Source organism: Barbus barbus (assembly GCF_936440315.1).
Source record: "Barbus barbus genome assembly, chromosome: 4".
NCBI lineage: Eukaryota > Metazoa > Chordata > Actinopteri > Cypriniformes > Cyprinidae > Barbus > Barbus barbus.
The window spans coordinates 12,352,943-12,376,875 of NC_136732.1; the positions used below are offsets into that span (position 1 = coordinate 12,352,943).

At 39.9% G+C, this 23,933-nt stretch overlaps 1 protein-coding gene across 1 annotated transcript; it reads left to right on the plus strand.

Moving 5' to 3' along the window:
- Positions 1-343: 343 nt before the first annotated feature.
- LOC306869104 (delphilin-like) lies at positions 344-22,458 on the plus strand (the record flags this gene model as incomplete). Its single annotated transcript, XM_079415714.1, has 24 exons — positions 344-431; positions 615-656; positions 1,145-1,398; positions 1,801-2,133; positions 2,737-2,891; positions 7,645-7,920; positions 11,524-11,609; positions 12,348-12,417; positions 13,227-13,514; positions 13,654-13,805; positions 13,872-14,012; positions 14,480-14,586; positions 14,692-14,866; positions 15,025-15,389; positions 15,501-17,180; positions 17,527-17,614; positions 18,949-19,038; positions 19,431-19,627; positions 19,824-19,979; positions 20,202-20,288; positions 20,433-20,562; positions 20,802-20,920; positions 21,122-21,286; positions 22,375-22,458. 24 exons carry the CDS (start codon positions 344-346, stop codon positions 22,456-22,458), a joined length of 5,328 nt encoding a protein of 1,775 aa, XP_079271840.1.
- Between the last annotated feature and the right edge of the window lie 1,475 nt (positions 22,459-23,933).

Here is a 23,933-nt window from a genome sequence, read left to right on the forward strand (position 1 = left end):
AGGGAGAGGGAGGTATTTATAGAAAAATGGGGCTTCACTGTACCTTTTTCTTGCAAAAGAATCATTAAAAGACCCAGCTAGCTTGTCCCAGATTTCTGCTCAGCGCTCTGCAAGAGGGTTTGAACTGGACCAGCTTAGTGGAGATGTAGAGCCACGGCTGCAGAGAGCTTGACCGCGCTCTCCTGATCTACACTGGACTGATAGGATCCTCGATGGAGGCTAAACCTGCCAGATCAATTGCTTTTTGGTAATGATGGAGCAGTGACTTGTTGAGGAGGGTGAGGAGGTGCTGACCTGAGGTGACCTCTTACAGCTTGACTTCTACACGGAAGACCCAGAAACCATGATGAGAAGATTTCTGAAGAGCCAGAAGGGCCGTTTCTCCCTTCGCCAAAGCCGATCGGGATCCCGCAGTGCCTCCAAAGATTTCTGTAAGTTCATAAAGCAGAACATGGAGCTCTGTGAGGTGGGAACTGAGAAAAATAACCTTATATTTTTTGCATCTTTTATTAAAAAATATAAGACAGTTTAGATGTTTATATATTTTTGCCTTTCATTATATGGTAATTTGCAGACATATACATAAACAAATTAATGTTTCCTCAATTCCACAGACCCAAACCCTAACGTGCTGAGAGATTTCCCACTGAATATTGGTGCGTAAAGTTATTGCTTAACCTTTTTGATTATTATTTTTTTTTTGTTATTAGGTCACAAATTCAATTACAACAGCAGGTTACAGCACTACAGTAGGTTATATGATGAAGTGCTAAAACTCTGTAATGCCTGAACTGTTCTCTAAAATAAATGCAAAGTGTCTTCCAATATTTAATGTTATTTTATTTCAAAATTAATTTTATATCAAATTGAAAAGTGTCTTTTGGAGTGATGTGTGTGTGTGTGTATGTGTGTAATATATATATATATATATATATATATATATATATATATATATATATATATATATATATATATTATTATTATTATTTTTTTTCTCAAAATGTATTGTTCACTATGTTGTGAACATACATACAAGTATATACTTAAATCAATTTTACTTTAGAAATACTAACGCTAATGAAAGTTGATTCTCACATCTCTTTTTCTCCTTGCCACTTATCTCTCATGTATTGAATTTTTCCAGAACTGGCCCTTCCAGCAAATAACCAGGGTTGGCCAGAGGACTTTGGCTTCAAGCTGGGTGGAGATGGACCCAGTTACATCCTCTCTGTGGTGGAGGGCAGCAGCGCTTACATGGCTGGACTGCAGCCAGGTGACCAGGTTCTGGAGATCGATGGGCAGAACGTTTCGTCCCTCAGCACTAAAGCCCTCATCGCTCTGGCTCAGACCCTCAAGACTGTGCCGCCCAGCATTGGCGTTGTGTCTAGAATTGAACAGGCCAGTTTTTCTTCACTGACATGCAATTTTTACTGTTAATAACAAAACTGACTTAAATTCGGTTTCATTTGACCTAATTCAAGAGAAGAAAAAGCAGTTCATATGGGAAATTGGTTGATTACTAAATAAAAAAGCAATGTTTTTTTTTTGGATTCTTTGATAGCTCGAAAGAACAGCTCTTATGTAAAATTGAAATCTTTTGTAACATGATAAATGTCTCTTGATATATACAATTTTAAAATTTTAAACAGTGGTGTAGATATTTAAAATAATCATTTAAATAATAAAATTATATATAAGGTGCCTTTGTTTTGTAAAAGAGACTTCAGATCTCTCCTAATTTTCCTTTGGTTCTGTAGTGCAAACCAATGTCACTCACCCTTATCCACTTTACCACCACAGATGGACATTGCCCCGGGGCCTGATGGTCGTTTTGGCTTTACTATAGTGGGAGACAGTCCCCTGCTGGTGGAGGACTGCATGCTCAACTCTCCAGCCGGCTGGAGTGGACTGCGAGCAAGTGACTATGTGATGGAGGTGAATGGGATTCCAGTGAAACAGCACGAGACGGCGGCGGCCATGATCAAGGCCTCTCAGGGACGTACGCTGCGTCTGGGAGTGCTGCGAATGAACCGCTGGCAGAAACGCACCAGCAGCAGCATGAAAGAGACATATCAGAGCGGAAACATGGTGAGGCAGGACCGCAAACACAAAGCTCTGGAGTTCAACAAGAAGGTCAGTCTCAAGGGGCATGGAAAAACTGGCTCACACTCTAGTTTAGAGACCAATTCTCACTAGTAACGAACTATAAACTCAATTAACTGTAAATTTTTTGCTTGTTATTAGTTATAAGGTTGTTAAGTTTATGTATGGGGTAGGATTAAGAGATCTAGAATATGGTCATGCAGAATAAGAGATTAATATGTGCTTTGGTACTAATAAAACTACTAGTAAACTAATAACTACTAAAACAACCAATACTCTAGTTCAAGTTCTAGTTGAGCTTTATTGTCATTCCGCTACATGTGGGGACATACAGTGGAACGAAATGTCGTGCCTCACAGGGCCACGGTGCTACATAAATACAGACATACAACAATGAAGTAAAAAAACACTATAAACCTATACACAACTAACCTACTGACAGAGTCATATGTATGTTAATAAGCAACTAATTAATAGTGAGAATTGGTCCCTAAACTAAAGTGTTAGAATGTTACTCGAACCTCAAAAAGTTAGTTTGGTCTGGTTAAACATCATATGATAGCTTTTAATTTTTCACTGGCATTTTCAAACTCCTGTGTTGAAGTTAAAATGTTCTGTTCTGAATTTTTATAGGTTGAGGAGATTTTAGGGGAGGAGCCTGAGGTTAAAGAGAGGCTGTTTGATTTGCTGAAGCAGTATGCAAATGAGAGGGATGTTGAAGGTCTGGCATCTACACTTCCAGAAATACTGCTCACCGAGGAACATCAGCAGCTGATTGACAGCATCAGGTACCAATGAGCTTTCATGACCCGCCTCCCAATTACAAATCACAACTTTCCATTGCATGTTAAGTTTACTCTTTGTGTTTGGATGGGTGACAAGGGTCAAGGGTGAAGTATATTTTATTTTATTTTCAACTCCAGAAAACAAAATATTAAGCACCATTCAAAAAAGTGCCTACCTTTTAAAGGCCGCAATTTGTTTTGTTTTGTTTATAATAATCCTAGTAAAAAATATTTCTGAGCAACATTCAAGGAAGGAGCCTACATCTTAATTTGAATAGTAACACTGACTAATAACCATCACGTAATAAAGTCATGGCAGTCGTTAAGATTTAATAAAAATGAGGTTCAAGCCCATCTATCTGGAGCTGGTAGAGATTCATCAGGTGTCTGTTATATTGTGCATCCGGATTGTGTTGAGAGATAACATTGCTCCCTTGAAAGCCCTAGAAAGTATCATATTCCTGTGTATCATCTGTTATATACACTTTTTTTTAAATTCTTCCTCCGCTTCATAGTCTCTCTGTTAGTTTTGTGCTTCCGTTTTGTATCACTGACATACCTTGTGATTTCAGATATCTCATCAGAGCTGATCTGATCCATGCTTTCCTCCAACCTATTTGAAAAGTGTAATAACTTTTAAACTGGAGTAAAATCTTTCAGCATTTCCACATTTTGTTTGTGTAGCGAAATCGCGAGATCATAAATTTGCATTGTCATTACAGGCAGCCATCTTTAATGAGCTGGCTATTCCCTCCCATCCTCCTTCTTTAAAAAACTCTTCATGCTTTAAAAAATTAGGGCGATTATATCTGGCTTTTTAATTTCTTTAAACATGCTTATTAAACTACATATTTTTCATCAGTAGCTTTTATAAAAACTGATCTATTTAATTATTCCTTATAGTCATTAACAATTAATAATTATATTTTAATATTGTTTTATTTATTTTACTTAATTATTATTAATTGATTATAATTAGATTTAATATGATATTTTGTGAAAATATACTCTTATAATAAGTCTCCCTCTCAGAGCTTTGCTTGTGTCGGTTCCCTCTCACTGTAATAACTCGCTGATGAGGGTCTTTGTCAGGAGAATTTGATGCGTCTCATAGCTGAAATGTGTTCAGTTACACTGACGGAGCAGTTTTAACAGCAACCGCCCCTTCGCTACCAGTGAGGATTTATGCCCGTGAGGTTTACAGGGTAAAATATTGTTTCATCAAGTGTTTATCAAATATGCATGTTATTTTGTTAAACGTTAGATTCTTGGAAACTGGGACCACTTTTAAATCACCCTTACCGGCATGAAGAGTGAATTATGAAGAAGAACAGCATGCTCCAGATACCTAGATTCACACTTTTCACCAGCTTGTTCTGATTAACCCTTGATAGCCTATCTCTGTGTTTTATTGGGAACCATGAACGCCTTCTTTAGCAAGTAAGAAATGTTTTTTGTACTTGGACAAAGCTTTGATTTTTCTGTCATTTTCCATTGTTCAGAGGCAAGTTGCTTTTTTATGAAATATTTGTTGCATGTTTTCAGAATTCTTTATGTGAGGTTTAAGCACCAGAAAACTATTGATGATGGTATTTTACCATGGTACATTACCATTTTTTATTATCCCATGGCAGAAACAAGCTTCCATAGCAGACACATGTAGACTGAATGCATCTCAGTGAGCTTTCTAGCTGCATCAATATCACTTGCATTTGGCATGCATCACTGCATTTTCACAGTCCTTCAGTCCACTCCAGTACTGACCAGCTTGTGTGCTGCGCTTCATCCCAGCAAAAATTTGCCTAGTTCTCCCCATGGAACCTCCCTATTTTTAAGCAGCCTACTTCTTATAATGAACCTCTCTTAGGTGGGTGATGCACCAGAAGTTTGCACAAAATCCACATAACAACTTTCTTGCTTTAAAGTTGCGAGTTTCCAGTTGAGGTACAAAGCGACTAAGAAGATTGTGGGACCTTGCTTAGAATTTTGAGGGAATTGTTTCTTTGTGGCTTCAGGTTTTGCATTAAACTACAGCTTTGTATCTGGTTGTCGGCTGTGCAAACTCTACTTTTGTCTTCACGTCTTGAACTTGGATACTTGAGGATCTTCTCACTCATGCACAATTATGTCGATTGGATTGAGTAACTCGTGCTGACCTGGCTTAGATTTCCAGTGGGACGCTGTCTATTTTCTCACTCTCTCTCTGTTCTTGCTCCACTCTTTCATTCTATTCTCTCTCTTCACATCTGAAGCAGCTGCAACTTTGCCTCTCGTCTGCAGTTGAAGGCATCTGGTCTACTGTTCTGGATGTAGACTCCTTTTTAATGTTAAACTCCCCAAGGCAACCCAGCACGGAGATGTGGGCGACCTTGCCAAAGTTGACTCGATAATGACGTGACCTGAAGATTCCTCCTTCATCCATGCAACGTCATCGCTCCTCATGTTGGCGCTAATAAACATCTCCTCATCTGGATACTGGAGATAATGGCTTTTCCAATTATCCTCTTCTACTCGCTAAATGGTTATTTCAGCTTTATGAAGACTCCTACACTATAATCAAGAACATCTCATCATTTCGTTTGAGACTTATCTTAATTTAAAGGAGAGATGGGGCGCGACAGGGGTATCTCCAAGCGTTTTCGGTAAGAAAAACCTTATAGGATCACAAAGAAACTAGGTTCAGAAATTGAGGTTTGATCAAATTTCTAGAGAAATTGTAATAATTTATCCAGTTTCACGCAATATTAGACTTAGCAAATAGAAAAGACATTAAAGATTTGAGACCTACTGTGAAATTCTTTCCATTTGTTGTTGCTATTTTACTTTAAAACCATATTAACTCCTCATTTGGCCTTGTTGTTGAGCTTGCTTTCTTTAATAATGCATTTTATGTCATTTAAGACTTGTTAAGAGAATGTTAGTCAGTTTGTAAATGCATGCCATGCTTTGTTAATGTGAGTATAGGCATTCAGAGATACTAAATGGGCTTAGAGATCAATTACTTGTGTTAATAGACATCTTGTATTGTTGAATACGTTCTTCATTCCCACTTTCATTCATTTTGAAAAGTGTGTCCTTGATCTGTGTTCCCTCCCCTCTCTGACACGGGGTTAATTTTAGATTTCCTGTGACCTCCTTCTAATTGAGGGCATCCTGAACTAAGTAAAAGTTAACTTTGAGTGAAATGTGGATTTAAGTTGAATTAGGAGTTTTTTGGGGATACTTTCACAAGTGAATTCACTGAAGAGAGCATGTACTTTTAAAACTTCCATGGCACAGTAGTACTTGAATTCATTACTGATTTGATCATGTTTGATTCGTAAGCTTTAAAATATTGGTTTTAAAGGATTGTAATGTCTCATTTCCGCTGTTGGGCCCTGAGCTCTTAAGATGCAGGAAAACCAGCATAAGTTGCGTATAGAATGGCTGTTTGTATTTGCAATTGTGAAAATTGCAGTTTGTGATCTAAGCTTCACCTCAGTATGATGTTCTTGTGATTACATACACTATAGGAATACTTCTGTGGTTTTCAACAGTTTGGTCATGACTCAAAAACAGGTCGCAGCTCTGTTCTGATCAGACAATACAAAAAATATTTATGTCTTTGCATAATATTTATTACTAATATTGTTATTGTTTGGTCTGTGCTCTTCATGATAGTGTTAATTTTATTGTTTTATTTTAAGCACCTTTTGTTTTTGCACAGTACACCATTTTGGCACGGTGTTGGCTCGCCATTTTTTGTCTAAAGTAAGATTTGTGTCCTGAAGCAAAGTGAAGCTATTGAGCTGCTTCTGGGCTGTGCTTCATGATGCACGGGTTAAATCCTTTTTATGGCTTTGTCCTCTTTAATTTAGAGTCAAAATAGTCTAGTGGGTAATATATTCTATTTTGGTGATATATGATACATTTAATACTTTAGGTCATATTTTCACTTACAGATTGGGTTAGTAGAAGCTAATGAAGATGTTTATAACTTTGAATTTGGTTTTGAAGTGAAATTCAGCCAAGTATGGTGGCCCATACTTGGAATTCGTGCTCTGCATTTAACCCATCCAAAGTGCACACACACAGCAGTGAACACACACCGTGAACATACACCCGGAGCAGTGGGCAGCCATTTTATGCTGCAGCGCCCGGGGAGAAGTTGGGGGTTCGGTGCCTTGCTCAAGGGCACCTCAGTCGTGGTATTGAGGGTGGAGAGAGTGCTGGACATTCACTCCCCCCACCTACAATTCCTGCCGGCCGGAGACTCGAACCCGCAACCTTTGGATTACGAGTCCGACTCTCTAACCATTAGGCCATGACTTCCCCCCTCAAAGGATGGTGAGAATGAAAAATTCAGAGAGGGCTTATATCGCAGAGGGCTAAAAAGCGCTCTCTATTTCACTTTAATCATTCATCCTCTCAGGACTTCAAATGCCCATCAGACATCTTTCTGAAGTCACCTGCTTACCTGCTTAGCTTTTGAAGTTGATCAAACAGGATATTTTTACCCACCCCTCTTCACAGGACAGAAAACAAATGCTTCATTGCACCACATGAGCTCTTTTTTTCTTTCATAGCAGGTCACAGACATCTCCGTAATCCGGTGTAATTATAGCAGATTTTCTCATAGCTGTCCCTCCTCCTCCATTTGCCTGTGTGTCTTCATCCAGTGCTTCTCTCAGCAGGCTTGAGTGTATGTTCACACGCCTGAACAGTTTCTCCTCTGTGACTCCGTCTGCTGTGTGTGTGTGTGTGCCATGTTTGTCAGGATCTTCATCCCTAAGAAGCACAGGCAGCGTTTTGATGAGATGGTCTCCCAGAGTTTGATCAGTCGCTTGAGAGGCCGAAGCTTCAGCGAGCACAGGAACAATCGGCTACGGCGCAGCCGGAGTGAAGACCACCCCGAACGGCTGCTGTCTGTGTCCACTCGAGCCAGCTCTGTGCCCCGGACCGCCAACGAGGAAGTGGTCATGCCTCCTGCCCGTGGTCTCCGCAAGACCACCTCACTCATCGCAGGCCATTCCAGCTCCTTCTCTACCCGCAGGTCAGTGGAAGTGTCACAATGGGAACAGTTACACTCTTTTCTCGTCTGTTTTTTTCTGCATTTGTTACTGATGTGGTAGAATTTTTAATTCCCTTTTGCTTTCATATTTTGTCCTTTTGATGTGATATATTTTCCTAATTCATATTTTTGTTCATATTTAGAGTCTTCTTTAGTAGACATCTACATTCTCAAGTTTTATGTATTCCAGTAAATCGGATAGACAGATTTCAACACATATACTACACATAATTTTGTTTTATTTTTTTATTTTATTTATGTTTTAATATTTATGCTTTTATTAGTTACATTTTATTTTAAGGTTTCCTTCTTACAGTGTAATTATACAATACACACATACTTTTATTTTATTTGTTTTTATATTATTTATGCTTTTTTACTATCTGTGTCCTGCCCTGTTGCTGTCATTCAGTCGCACTGTGGAGCTTCTGTTCCTCGTATGTGCAAACATACCTGGCAATAAAGCTAATTCTGATTCTTTTATTAGTTGCATTTTATTTTAAGGTGTCCCTGTTACAGTGTAATTATACATTCAAGTGCTAATTAATAGTAATTAACACGTAATGTAAAATGCACTGTTAGGGTTTGATTTAGGGTTAGCTGCCTGTAATTATTTATAATTTACTGTTATTACTATTATAAGAACATTGTTAACGTGTAACAAGAACACTGTAAAATAAAGTGTTAATCTTTTTATTTTATTTATACTTTTATTTTGCTATATTTTATTTTCATTTGTTTTTGTTACTTAATTAGATCATATAATCATAATGCTAGGTGATAGATAGATTAATTAATACCTTGATTGATGCATTGATTTAAATAAATTCATCCCTTCTTGTTGGATTTCCAATTTCACAACTACTGTAGGCTGTTAATGATGTAGATTTATGCCTCTGCAATATTTCACTCTTACACTCTTACATGTAATTTTTAGTCATGCTATTTAACACCTGTGTATGTGTGAGAGCGGAAATGACAAATCAAGATTCATCCTCATTATAGCCTATATTATGCTTAAAACGTTACAAGGCTTGTGTACTATTGTGTTTCAGAAGCATGAATTAATTCTCAGTTAAGCCTGTGTCCGATGCATAAACAGGAAAAGGTGAGAGGATGTGAAATCCTATCAATCATTAGTACAATACACTTATTGGTATGTCTCCAGGAAAGCAGGTGTAGTTTCTTTTTAATACTGTAGGAAAACTGAAAGTGTGGCTTTATTGCACTGAAGAATTGCTCGCTGTTTGCATAATGACAGCATATACAGCATATGATTGCAGTGGAAGAAATTCAGAGCTTGTCTGACTATATTATTAACACTAACTATAGAGAACGCAACAAACAGTATTGATTTTATAAAATCTGTGACATTTGAGTTCAAATGTGGCACAAGACGTTTTGTCACTGTTCAGTAAAATTACACTCTTGTACTATGATTATGTAACATTATGCAGAACTTTCAATATGCCACATTTTTAACTTGTAAGGATACTATATATACAGTTGTGCGCAAAATTATTCATACCCTTAGTAAATATGATCAAAGAAGGTGGAGAGGCTGTGTATGTGTATTATATCTATATAATATATTTTCCAATAATATCAAATTAATATTATTTTAATAAGCAATTACACTGAACAAAATTATAAAAACAACACCTGTTTTTGCCCCCATTTTTCATGAGCTGAACTCAAAGATCTAAGACTTTTTCTATGCACACAAAAGGCCTATTTCTCTCAAATATTGTTCACAAATCTGTCTAAATCTGTGTTAGTGAACACTTCTTTGCCGAGATAATCCATCCACCTCACAGGTGTGACATATCAAGATGCTGATTAGACAGCATGATTATTGCACAGGTGTGCCTTAGGCTGGCCACAATAAAAGGCCACTCTAAAACGTGCCATCTTATCACACAGCACAATGTCACAGATGTCGTAAGTTTTGAGGGAGCGTGCAATTGGCATGCTGACTGCAGAAATGTCCACCAGAGCTGTTGCCCGTGAATTGAATGTTCATTTCTCTACCATAAGCCGTCTCCAAAGGCGTTTCAGAGAATTTTGCTGTACATCCAACCGGCCTCACAACCGCAGACCACGTGTAACCACACCAGCCCAGGACCTCCACATCCAGCATCTTCACCTCCAAGATCGTCTGAGACCAGACACCCGGACAGCTGCTGCAACAATCGGTGCAGTTTTACTTTATTGGGGGGGTCCAAAAACCAGTTAGTATCTGGTGTAACTACCATTTTCCTCACGCAGTGCAACACATCTCCTTCGCATAGAGTTGATCAGGTTGTCCACTCCTCTTCAATGGTGAAGTTGCTGGATATTGGCAGGAACTGAAACAAGCTGTCGTATATGCCGATCCAGAGCATCCCAAACATGCTCAATGGGTGGCATGTCTGGCGAGTATGCTGGCCATGCAAGAACTGGAATGTTTTCAGCTTCCAGGAATTGTGTACAAATCCTTGCAACATGGGGCCGTGCATTATCATGCTGCAACATGAGGTGATGGTCGTGGATGAATGGCACAACAATGGGCCTTAGGATCTCGTCACGGTATCTCTGTGCATTCAAAATGCCATCAATAAAACGCACCTGTGTTGGTTGTCCATAACATATGCCTGCCCATACCATAACCCCACCGCCACCATGGGTCACTCGATCCACAACGTTGACATCAGCAAACCGCTCACCCAAACGACGCCATACACGCTGTCTGCCATCTGCCCTGTACAGTGAAAACCGGGATTCATCCGTGAAGAGAACACTTCTCCAAAGTGTCAGACACCATCGAATGTGAGTATTTGCCCACTCAAGTCGGTTACGACGACGAACTGCAGTCAGGTCGAGACCCCGATGAGGACGACGAGCATGCAGATGAGCTTCCCTGAGACGGTTTCTGACAGTTTGAGCAGAAATTCTTTGGTTATGCAAACCGATTGTTGCAGCAGCTGTCCGGGTGTCTGGTCTCAGACGATCTTGGAGGTGAAGATGCTGGATGTGGAAGTCCTGGGCTGGTGTGGTTACACGTGGTCTGCGGTTGTGAGGCCGGTTGGATGTACTGCCAAATTCTCTGAAACGCCTTTGGAGACGACTTATGGTAGAGAATTTATCATTCAATTCACGGGCAACACGCTTGCACGCTCCCTCAAAACTTGCGACTTCTGTGGTATTGTGCTGTGTGATAAAACTGCACATTTTAGAGTGACCTTTAATTGTGGCCAGCCTAAGGCACACCTGTGCAATAATCAGGCTGTCTAATCAGCATCTTGATATGCCACACCTGTGAGGTGGATGGATTATCTCGGCAAAGAAGTGCTCATTAACACAGATTTAGACAGATTTGTGAACAATATTTGAGAGAGAAAGGCCTTTTGTGTACATAGAAAAATCTTTGAGTTCAGCAAAAATGGGGGCAAAAACAAAAGTGTTACATTTATAATTTTCAGTGTATATTAGTTAATCTACATTGTATAAAGATTCAAGATGTTCTGCTTGACATCTATAGGTTGTATTCGTTTGTTTTTAAGATGTTTTTTTTTTTTAAATCTCTTCACTATCATGTTTCTCTAGGACAGTACGGGTGTACAAAGGGAACCAGAGTTTCGGGTTTACTCTGCGTGGTCATGCTCCAGTCTGGATCGACTCTGTAATACCAGGTATGAAATTAACCAAAATGGTCGTGGTTGTAAGTGAAGTGTCTTATTTCGATGTTGAAACATTTAATATTTAATTAAGATTGATTAATTAATTAATTTAGATTGTTGTTCTACAATATTATTTTCTTACTCTTTTCAAACATTGACTTTTGTTTTCATAAGGGAAGGGTTTGTGTCTTGTGGTGCATTTATTTTAGTTGACATCCTACAACAAAACAAGGCTATTTTAGAAAGATGAAAAATATATTTTGGACATGAAACAAGTGAAGGGGAGTGAATTATCAGACATATAACTGAAGCGGATGACGTGAATGCTAAAATCATGAAAGTTCTGTCATTTCTGACTCATGGCACCCATTAAAAAGTTAGGCGGCAGAAACTGGCAGTGTGCAAGAACAGCAGGAGATGAGAGAGAGAGAGAGAGAGAGAAACAACAAGACACAACAGAAGACTCTCCACAGGCTGAGTCAGAGGGGCACAGGTGGTAGAGCTCTGTTTTTATCTAGCACAAATCCTTTTAGATTCACACTTTTCCCATATCCAGCCCTCAAAAGCCAAAAAGGGACATCCATTCTTGGGCAGGAAGTGACAAACACCCAAGCTTCTTCAGCGTCTTGACTTATATATCTCACGTCATTTCAAAGGACATTTCTTGAACACCGCTTAATCTCAGTTGGAGCCCATATGATCTGCTGTCAGTAGTTACTTTCTGCTTGGTTTGTTGCCATTCCCCTGCAGGCAGCCCTGCTGAGAAGGCGGGTCTCAAACCTGGAGATCGCATCCTGTTTCTCAATGGGTTGGACATGAGGTGAGGCTGGGGTTGCATTGGAATTCATGGCTTTTATCCTAATGTGGGAGTGAAATAAAGTCTAAAGCAAGCAACGCTATTATTTTGCATATGGGTTCTTCAGGCTCATAATCTTATGAAGCCCAGCGTGCACTGTGCGATTTTGGCCTCGATTTGGTCGCCTGAGATAAATTAAACCGCTTAAATCTTGAAAGATTCCTATAATCCTAGGCTAAAATCTGAAGTCTTTGATCACTGGTTTGGCATGTTGACTGACAGGCGATTAAGGGCTGTTGCGATCAAATTTGACAAACGTCAAACTGTCTTCGTTTTTCAAGACAAGCCATGATCAATTAATTCTAGAGATTTCTTCTAACTGCCATAAACTCCGGCGCTCCCTTCCTCCGCTCACAGAATTTCTATATGTTGCCCTTGCTATGATAAGCACCGGTTATGCCGCTGTTTTCATGTGGGTGTGTAGTTCTGCTAACACTATTCTTCATAAATATGCCAGTATTGCTGCCATTCATATACTTTTCATGATAGCCAACATTTCAGCCCCACGTGTAATGCAGCTTAAAGTCACTGAACGTGTATGGGTTGATAATGTAAAACTCTGGTGAAGTTTTCATGCACGCATCCATTTTTAACACATCTTGACTGTCGTACAGTCTGACATTAATGACAACTGAGATCCCACAGTGTGACATGATCATCATGTCCGTACAGTCTGACGAGCAACAATCGTGAAGGACTATTAAAAATCTTACAGTGTGCGCCCGGCTTAAGTCAACCCTGTGCATATTTCGTATTTTTGTACATCCTCTTAGGAGCTGTTCACATGAGAAGGTGGTGTCCATGCTGCAGGGGAGTGGGGCAATGCCCAGCCTGGTGGTTGAGGATAGCCCGCCGGCCTTCACCATGACCGAACCCGAACAGGTGGAGGTTTCTCCACGCTCCCGTGCTCCTGTGCTTAGCTCCCTTCAGTGGGTCGCCGAGATCTTACCACCCAGTATTCGCGTACAGGGTCGAACCTTCAGCCAGCAGCTTGAGCACCTTCTCACACTCCAAGAGAGATACACCATCTGCAAGGCCCTGGAGGCCTTCTTCCAGCACAGGTGAAGGACATACCCATAATATTTTAGTGAAAGAAAAGAAAGCGTTTTCTAAGATGGAAATGTCTCCATTGCTTCTCTGAGAACATTCCTGAACTTTATGTGAAACCTGATTTGATGAATTTTTCTTCCGTGCCATTAGAAATGTAGACACTTTGATTGTGGACATCTTCCCTGTGTTGGATACCCCAGCAAAACAGGTGATTTGGCAGTTCATTTACCAGCTGCTGACCTACGAGGAGCAGGAACACTGTCAGAACAAGATCTCCCGATTCCTTGGATATAAAGTTACACGTGAGCCCTTCAGTCTATATAGAGTATAAATACATATGTATGCGTGCATGTATTTATTATCGGTAGTGCCAACAGCAGAACCTGAACCTCCAGCCCATGAGCCTCATAGGCGCAGCAGCTCCATGAAGGTGACAGGAACCACCTACAGGAGCAGTGTGAGGGGACGCAGCTCAGATGATCTGGTTATTGGCACTCACTTGGGCATGGGTAAGCTGTCTTTGAACACTATGTTGGATTACACATTATAACGTAGGACAGCAGTTTTCAATTTTTTGATGCCATTGATATCTTACTAGGGCTGCATATAGTTAAAAAAGTGGTCATCTCATATTGTCTGACTTGCCTCACGAAGTGTGTTTAAAAACTGACTTCAATATACATTTTAACTTCAATATTCCTTATACATGTTTCAAAATTCTAATTTTCTACCAGCCACCTAGCACCTGGAAGTCTGCAGACTCCAGTATAACAACAACTGCCATGCAGGCATACACTGGCATACACATGTTTAGCTACTTATATATGGAGTGAAATTGTGTCTACTTTCACACCTTGTATTATGTACCACGAAAACAGCATTGTAGGAAGTGGAAGCTTATGTACCATCATCAAAAACTGCAGCTTTCTTAGCAAACTGAAATGAGAGTTGATGGGCTATTTTCTTACTTCATGAGGGATTTGCACTGAGCCAGTGGAGGTGGCACCTATGAGACTGACTCCTGGAGAGAGACAATCAGGGGATGGAACATCCTTGCCAGAGACGCCCAACAATCTGACTAATGTGAGCACTCTTCTTTGATTATACAGGTTTACAAACATTGAAATGCTTGAGCAAGTGCACTGTTTTTATAGTATATTAACAAGCTAGTCCCTGTCCTCTATCTAGCTGTCAGCTGTGTATGCTGAGCTGGAGAATGTCTATGCCGGGAAGAGATCCAAGTCCCTCAAGAGTCGACCTCCTCCAGCTCCTGAAACTCTGGTTAACATAGACCTCTTCCCGCACGCTTCCTCACAGTCCATCAGGGCACACTCTTCCTCTCCATCTGTTCGGGCCACTTCAGGTACAGTCAGTGTACTTTTTTTATTAGTTTTTTTATTGCCATTGTAGCTTGTGAATTCTAGAAAATCCTTGCCATTTCTTTGTGTAATAGGTAGGAATTTCATCTGAGGCAGTGTCTTTTATCTTATTAACCTTTGCTTTTCCATCTTCATCTCTCAGGTAGCCGCAAATCTGCATCAGCACAGCCCGTGCCGCCACCTCCACCACCACCACCACCTCCTCCACAAACTGACTCTTGGATGCAGGAGCCTCCACTGAGTCCCCAGTGCTCCTTCTACCTTCCAGGTCTTCCCTCTCAAACCAGTGCTGAGTCCAACCCATACATCAGTTTAGACAGCCCACCTCTCTCTCCACCCTCTCCTCCGGACTACCCCCCTAGTCCACCCATTAGGAAGAAGCGCTACACCTTCTCACGTCCACCTCGTACCTCTGACACAGATTTGTTCATGGAGGCTCTGAGCGAGCAGCTAGGACAGCAGTTATCTGTGGATGACTTCCTGTCACCAGAGAATGACTATGAAGAGGTTTGTATATTAGAATGGTTAATTATTTGATACAAGATCAATGGCTAATCTTCATTGGTATACTGCAAAAACTCAATGCTATTTGTATATTTTACTTCAAAATAACAACAGGATATTGTCCAGATGACATTCCAGAATGAGGAAGAGGAGGTAGAGGAGGAAGAGGAAGAGGAGGAGGAGGAGGAGGAGGAGGAGGAGGAAGAAGGTCCGTATATGCCTCCCGAGCTAAGCAGTCCAAGCGAAGTACATAGTAGCAGTGAAGAAGCCAGCTCTCTTACCTACTCCTCCAGCTCAGAGCACATTCCTCCACCCCCTCTGACTCCTCCTCCCCCTCCCCCTGTCCAATTTAATGACCCCCCTCCACCTGCTGGATTCACCCCTGACCATGCACCCCGACAGCTGACCTTCCGTCGCCACCCTGGACCTCCTCCGCCGCCTCCGCCAAGAGCCAACCCACCTCCAAAAAGACAATCCATTCACAAGGTGTTGCCCACACATGATGAGCTGATGACCCAGCACCAAGTCCTACAGGAGCACCACTCACTTCCAGTTCAACCAACAGCCAGCCACCCTCAGCAATATCAGCAGCAGATGCATCAGTCTCTGCCCCCTATGCCCTCTCCAGAAATAAACCAGTCACCCATCCCCAGTCATGCAATCTACGAGATGCACCATCAGGTTCGTCCAGCTCACCAGGTTCACCAACACCACCAGGTGCAACAGGATCACCAGATGCATCCAATCCATCAAAATAAACCAGGCCACCAATCTCAGTCTATTAAATTGCACCAAAGCCACCACTCACACCAGACTATTCACACTCAACTATCTAGCTCCATGGATAGGCTTGATAGGATTGAAAGAAAGGAACGCTCAGATAGACATATCTATGACATGCAGCCCCAGCCCTTGCATCCAGATCAACAAGTACACCATGCTTATCAGATGCATCAGAGTCACCAGGCTCACCTCTCAAGCTCCATGGATAGACTTGACCGATTGGAGCAGATCCAGCGTTTGGAACGCTTGGAGCACATGGAGCAAATTGAAAGACTGGAGATGGTGGACAGACAAATGCACCGGGCACACATGGCTCAAGATATTCAACCATCTCAGCAGACTCAGCAACAGTACCACCACCAGATGCATCAAGCTCCTCCGCCAACCCGCCACATTCATCAGATTGAACACATACACCAGGTTCAGCCAATCCAGTCAGCTCCTCAGTACCACCAGATTCACCAGCCCCACCAACCTCACCAGACCCAACAGATTCTGTCAACCTTCCAGCCTCATCCATCGCAACAGCAGGTTCAGCAGATACAGCAGCAACAACAACTTCAGCAGCAGCAAAAACTTCACCAGCAGCTTCAGCAGCAGCAACAGCAGATTCAGCAACAGCTTCAGCTTCAGCAACAGCAGATTCAGCAGCAGCAAGCTCAGCAGATTCAGCAGCAGCAACAGCATCGCTCAACCCCACAGATTCCCCCCATTACACAGGCCAGACAGAGCCCTCAACCCATGTACCACGAACTTCGTCACCACCATCACCGTCACAGCCACCATGAGGCCCTCTCCCAAACACAACCACCAAGTACACCCCAACCTCAAACTCGCCACCCCACTGATGGGCCCGCTGTGGAGCCACCTCCTCCTCCACCTTTACCCCCACCTTGCATGCCTCCTCCGCTCCCAAAGGCCTCTCCACAAAAATCAGACTCCAGTCATATGAGTGTTAAGCGGCTACGATGGGAACAAGTGGAAAATTCTGAGGGAACCATTTGGGGACAGGTAAGAAGTTTCAGCCTAATAAACTGAGTCTTTGTGTGAATTGCTTGTGTCTTAAATGGCTGACTCAATGAATCTTGATGTTTTGCGCCAGTTATAGCTGAAGGAGATCTAAATCTCGTGGTCACTTATATTTGCAATTTCAAACAGATGCAACAGCATGAGACAAATTGACAACGCTAAAATCTCTGGTAATAGTTGGAGGAGACCTTGAAAAAATGTAGTATGCCATTTGAGACATATATTGGTCCATTGTAATGATGGAACATTTCAGGATGTCCATCATTATGAGATTGGCTCTGTCCGTTAGAATGAAGAATGTAAGGACAGATGTGGTTTCTCACTACAGTTGGAAGAAGATTCTGATTACGACAAGCTGAGTGACATGGTGAAATACCTAGACTTGGAGCTTCATTTTGGGACCCAAAAGAGCCCTGGTGAGTAAAATGTGAGAAAAGTAATATGTATAACCCATTTCCAAGAGAACAAAAAAGCAGTTGACAAGCTGAGAAGGGAGTTGCTTTCTATATCTTTCAAAGGGAGAGATACAGTGTGGTCCATAGGTAATAGTCGGCATTTGCTGCTTGTAGAGTTTACTGAACTGCATTTCTGTGTCTTCTAATACTTAAAAGCACCATGAAGTCTATAATTTAAAGTGAGAAAATGAGGAACTAAAGAGCTGCAAGAAGAAACTTGGAAAAAACTCTCAACTTGGGATAGCATCTTTATAGCACATCTTATAGAAGACAAACGAGATATATAGAAAGATTCTATGGTCTTATAAGATGGAAATTAATCTCCTGGGTCAATGAATAATATAAAGGTTTGTTTTTTTAGTTAATCTAAACCATGTGCATAATATCCAGGAAAAATGTCTTGTAAGTCATGCCTTTAATATTTTTAGACATTGGAGCTGCTTTCAGGTTATGTCAAAAAAGATGAACCACAATGTCATAGTTTCTGACTTTCTGACTTGCAGTGTGTCTATTTATAATGGTGAAAGCAAAATGTTATTGGTCATAATGAAATTTTAATTGCAAATATTGGCTGTACAAAGTATTTTTGTTTACTTTGGATGAAGAATGGTGATAAAGCTTGCCAGAAAGCACTACTCCAGTAGTCTTGCATAGCCAGACCTTCAAACTGATGGCAGAAGGCCTGGACTCCATAGCAGCTTTTGTGGGCCAAGGACTGCCCAAGAGGACATCTGACAGACATGTAAAGCAACAAATCACAGTTTGTTTTCTTCAGTGTCATGTTTAGGGGTGTGAAATTGTTGAAGTTGATGTCCCTACAGTAACAGACTGGCGTGCAGTTGATTCAAGAACGTTGTGCAAGTTTATGATGTGATTATTGTTATAAACTCAATGGCTTTCTTGCTTCATAAAGTGGTTTGGCGTCATGACTGCTGCATTTCAAGGCTGAACGATATAGAACATCTCTCAGAAATCCTGTAGAATTCAACCAATCAGATGACGACTTCAGAAATTCTGAACATTTTGTGTGCTATATGTATCTGAGTTCAGCCAATAGTCTGTGGGCATGACGTCTGAGGCGGAGACTACTATTCCAGTATATGAGGAGGGAGGCTTGTGTGACACAACTACTTTTTCCTATCATTTACAACCAACATCACTTACAAGCTTATGCTGTATGTAGAAATTTCCCAGGAGGACTTAAGGCAGCATAGGACCTAACTATCCTTTTATCAACTTGACACAATGATTTCCGTTACAAGTTCTTTTCACTCACGCTACGATTCATGTCTCAGTGTCTCTTCCAGAGCCCTCACCTCAGGTGGAAACTTTCAAGAAGAAAGACGTGGTGGAGATTCTCTCCCATAAGAAAGCTTACAATGCTTGTGAGTAGCAAACAATGCTTCATAATTTTTCTAGTTAAATGTCCTTTTTTGGAAAAAAATTAATAAATACATCACAGTACAAAAGTGTAATGGGCTGTAAATGGTAATTTGTGCTCCGTTTGGTGGATTTTACTTTTAAATGTTTAGATGTTTATGTGTGTGTCCCAGTCAAGTATTAACTTGTCTTATACATGTGTCCTTTTTTGTCTTGCTCTGCGACAACATTTTTTTTTTTTGACTATTTTTGTTTGTAAATTAGACTTGATAATAGCATGATCCTTTTGCTAACTCTCCCAGTTGTTAGACTACAAGCTTCTTAGCGGTTAGCTATTAGCCTATAAGCACATGCCCTTGTACACTTTGTTATTAAGACTCTTCTACTATCTTTATAGCAATCTTGATTGCCCATCTGAAGCTATCACCAAGCGAGCTACGCCAGGTGCTGATGACGTTGTCAAGTGAACGTTTAGACTCATCACATATTAAACAATTGCTCCTATACGCACCAGACAATGATGAGGTTAGACAATACGAGCAGTACAGAGACGACCCAAGCAAACTCAGTGAGCCCGATCAGTTTGTCCTACAGGTACATGACTAATGATAGTTTCATGGATATTCATCAAGTTTTCTGTGGTTGCATTTGATATTACGAGTTATATGTAAAGTTGTATTTTTTAAAATGTATATTATTTATTTATTTTAATATAATTCTCACAATGTGTGTACTTGTGTATATATATTGTGTATATTGCATATATTTTGTCTATATTGTTTATGTTCAGATGCTATCAGTGCCAGAGTATAAGACCCGTTTGAAAAGCCTGCATTTTAAGACTACGTTGCAAGAGAAAACAGAGGAGATGAGGGGGGCCTACGATTGTGTTTTTAAGGCTTCACTGGAGCTCAAAAACAGCAAAAAACTGGCCAAGATTCTGGAGGTATAATTCCTTCATTTCCACAGAGTCATTTAGTTTCTACCCAGGCACATAATCATACAGTCTTGAAAACAAACACACAAAGAAATTAATTCATGGATAAACGATTGTTGACATGGCAGGCTTTTCATAATGCATACTCAAACATACCATCCCAGTGCACACATTAGATAAATATGATCTTTCTATCATAGCATGTATATTCATTTCCCCCTTTTTTTTCAGTTTGTGCTGGCTATGGGGAATTATCTGAATAACGGCCAACCCAAGACCAATAAAACGACTGGATTTAAGATCAATTTTCTCACTGAAGTAAGCCTCGTTGCTGTGTATGCACCTTTTGCAGATGAGTTCATGAGATTCATCATTAATTTGTGTGAAATATTTTTTTTTGTATGTACATAGCCTTTATTTTTAACATTATGTAACTGTAATCCTACATTTTTCTGGTTGAAGCTCAGTACCACCAAAACAGTGGATGGAAAGTCAACATTTCTGCATATCCTGGTGAAATCATTGTGCCAGCACTTTCCAGAGGTTCTGGACTTTGGGAAGGAGCTTGAGATGGTTCCACAAGCAGCCAAAGGTGAAGAGTCCCCAGACTTATAGGCAGTCCGAATTCTTTCTTTTTTTTCTGTGATGTCTCATAGTCCAAGCCTAAATACTCGTTCAAATACTAATTTACACAATCCATGGTGCTTCTCGTCACATTTTGTCCAAAACAAGGAGCAGCATTCCCATTTAATGTTGTTTTTTTTTGTTTGCATAAAAGATTCTGCAGTGATCAGATCTCTTTCATATTTTCCATTGCTTTTTTCTCCACAGTGAATCAAAGAAACATCACTTCTGACTTCAGTGACTTGCATGCCACAATCCAGGACATTCGTTTAGCCTGCCAGAAGATGCCAGCCACCGCTGAGGATCGATTTGCCATTGTTATGAGCGTATCCTCCTGCTAAAACATCCAAATTGACTATATATGTCTTCTACTAAATTTAACTGTGCCATATTTGTAACTATAAGACTTTTCCAAGCAGATCCAGGTCAGATACCCATCAGGACAAGATTATATAAACATTTCAACCATTGAATATACTTGACATCTGCCAAATTCATAGCAAACCACCTTAACTACTTGCATGTAGGGGTTTCTGGAAAACAGTCACCCTGCTGTGCAGTCTCTGGAGTCCCTGCAGCAGCTGGCAACGGAAGAGTTCTGCAAAGTTGCATCATTCTTTGGTGAGGACGGAAAGGCCACCACCACAGAGAGTTTCTTCGGTATCTTTGCAGAGTTCATGGCTAAATTTGAGGTAGGTTTTGCATTAGATGACTTGATGGATATTTTCATGAAAATGTAGTAAATGAATGCTAGCAGAGAAATGTATTGAGGCTTTTAGCACAGACAGGTGGCAAAAAATAGGTCACTCTTCCTTCCCAGCTCTCTTGAGAGCTGTTTTTTTTTCACATTCTGCTCCCTTACAACACAACTAGTTAACAGACATCTATTACAAAGTACAACAGTGAATGCACTGATAAATCAAAAGAAAGGAAAGTTGCAATATGCACAAGAAAGAGAGACATAAATTTGATTGTTGAAAACATGTACAACTGATTTTATTGAATACTGGCTGATAGTTATTTTTTGTTCATTTAATAATGAAAATGATTTGACTTCATGATATATGCACTCATGATTTCATGTACACTCTTAAAATGAAAGGTTCTGGCATCAGTGGTTCCATGAATAACCTTTTAACATCCATAGAACCTCTTCAATGCACAAAAGGTTCTTATAGTGGAAAATGATTATTTTAAAGAAATAGTTCACCCAAAATGAAAATGTACTCACCCTCAGGTCATCCAATATGTAAATAAGTTTGTTTCTTCATCAGATTTAACATTTCATCACTTGCTCACCAATGGATCCTCTGCAGTGAATGGGTGCCGTCAGAATGAGAGTCCAAACAGCTGATAAAAACACAATAATCCACAAGTAACTCTCATGACTCCAGTCCATCAGTTAACATTTTGTGAATTGAAAAGCTGCATGTTTGTAAGAAACAAATCCATCATTAGGTGTTTAACTTTAAACCATCAATTCTGACCAAAAATCCACTCCATTCACTGCAGAGCATCCACTGGTGAGTAAGTGATGTAATACTAACTTTCTTCAAGATTTTATCCAGCTTTCTTCTTGAATAGCCTAAGGGTGAGTACATTTTCAGCATATTTTCTTTTCACTGAAGGTTTCTGACAAACCCAAAAGGTTTTTCAGTTGCATTGTTATGAAAACCCTCTTTTGGAACCTGTAGTTATAAGAATGACCATGAGGTTTATATGCATTTTAAAGCTATTATATATGTATTTCAATATGTTTGTTGTGTGCTGTTGTGTTTAGAGGGCTTTGAGTGATATCCAGACTACAGAAAACCCTCCACGCAGCCCCAGGAGCCCTCGCACGACCTCTCCTGTAGCCTGGTGAAGAAACCACCCAACATACTCCTACAATACAGACTTACAGTACATAAATGTTTACTTATATACTGTCCAGTCCTATACCTGTCCAGTCTAAATTTAGTAGTAGCCTTATGGTAATTCAAGGACATGTGTACAGTAGCAAACTAATGCCCAAGCACCAGGGTCCTGGCAAGTTATAAAGCTGAACTCTCAGGCACAGACTGGACAGGAAAGCTTCAGAACAAAAGGTGAGGGAAAGATTAGAAATGGCTTTAAAACACTTGACCAGATTTGGTCTAGGACGTTCTTTACAGGATGGACTGTGTGATTGCTCTTGACACTTAAAAACCAGGAATGAGTTGGGGTAGTGGATTCTGTAAATCATAAGTGCAGTTAGATAAGATATTTCATGTAATTAGGACTGTGAGTGCCAGATCTTGACTGACTTGATATTTTAATAAAGTTGTTGTTTAGAAGTGCTTTAACAGTGTGAATTAATCCTGCTTAAATGTATTTAAACAGTCTGGGCTGGAGTTGTCAGTTGGGCATTGTACTGTAAAGAGATATTTTGATGAATTTATGTCTTTAATGATAAAAAAGTCATTCCTCATACGCAGAATGTTTAAGTGCGATATATTATAAATTGTTGATGAAGATTTCTTTTTTAAAAACGGCATAGATAGAGATATATGATTGTACAAGAGATGCAGTTCTTATATTATTGCTTTACTAGCTATGAACAACAATGATGAGCTAGATTATGACTTCACTATATGCATTTGGTATTTTTAAATATTAACTTTTAATTAACATTTAACTTTTGTGCTGCTTTTAATTCCTTATAACCATAGTGAATATAACCTGTATCATTCTGTTAAAAGGAATGTTCAAAGGATTATATGGAACTTTCCGTATGATATTCATTTGTATTAAACTATTTGAATGTAAAAATTGTTTAAAAAAATCACACATATGATTCAGATTTATCAAAGTGTTGACTGTTTTTCAAGGTGTAAAAATCTTATATTTATATAGTAATATCACCACCGAATGTAAGGAACCAGGGGCTTGTAATATGAAAATATATGTATGATTATAGCACATTTCCTAGCTGTCAGTTATTATTATTATTATTTATATTAATTTATGGGTCATTATTTCAATGTCAGTAAAGTTTGCTACAAGCTTTAAATTGATTTATTTTTAGGATATGTTTCACGATGTTAATAGCTAATTTCATGCTCTCACCATGGATGGGATGATGGCCCAAAGAAAAAATTGAGTGAGTTTAACTTGAAAGTGCCATATAAGACGAATTCATATCTGGTGGTGATACTGTAAATGCAAAAAATACACAAACTACTAAAGTTATGAACACTTACAGGGCAGTACAGGAATTACAGAGTTTGTTTTCCTTTCTTTTGTAATGTATCATGTATAATAAATGTTGCTGCATCTACTGAGTAACTCTGTATAAGTGATGTTGCAACACTGTTCTGT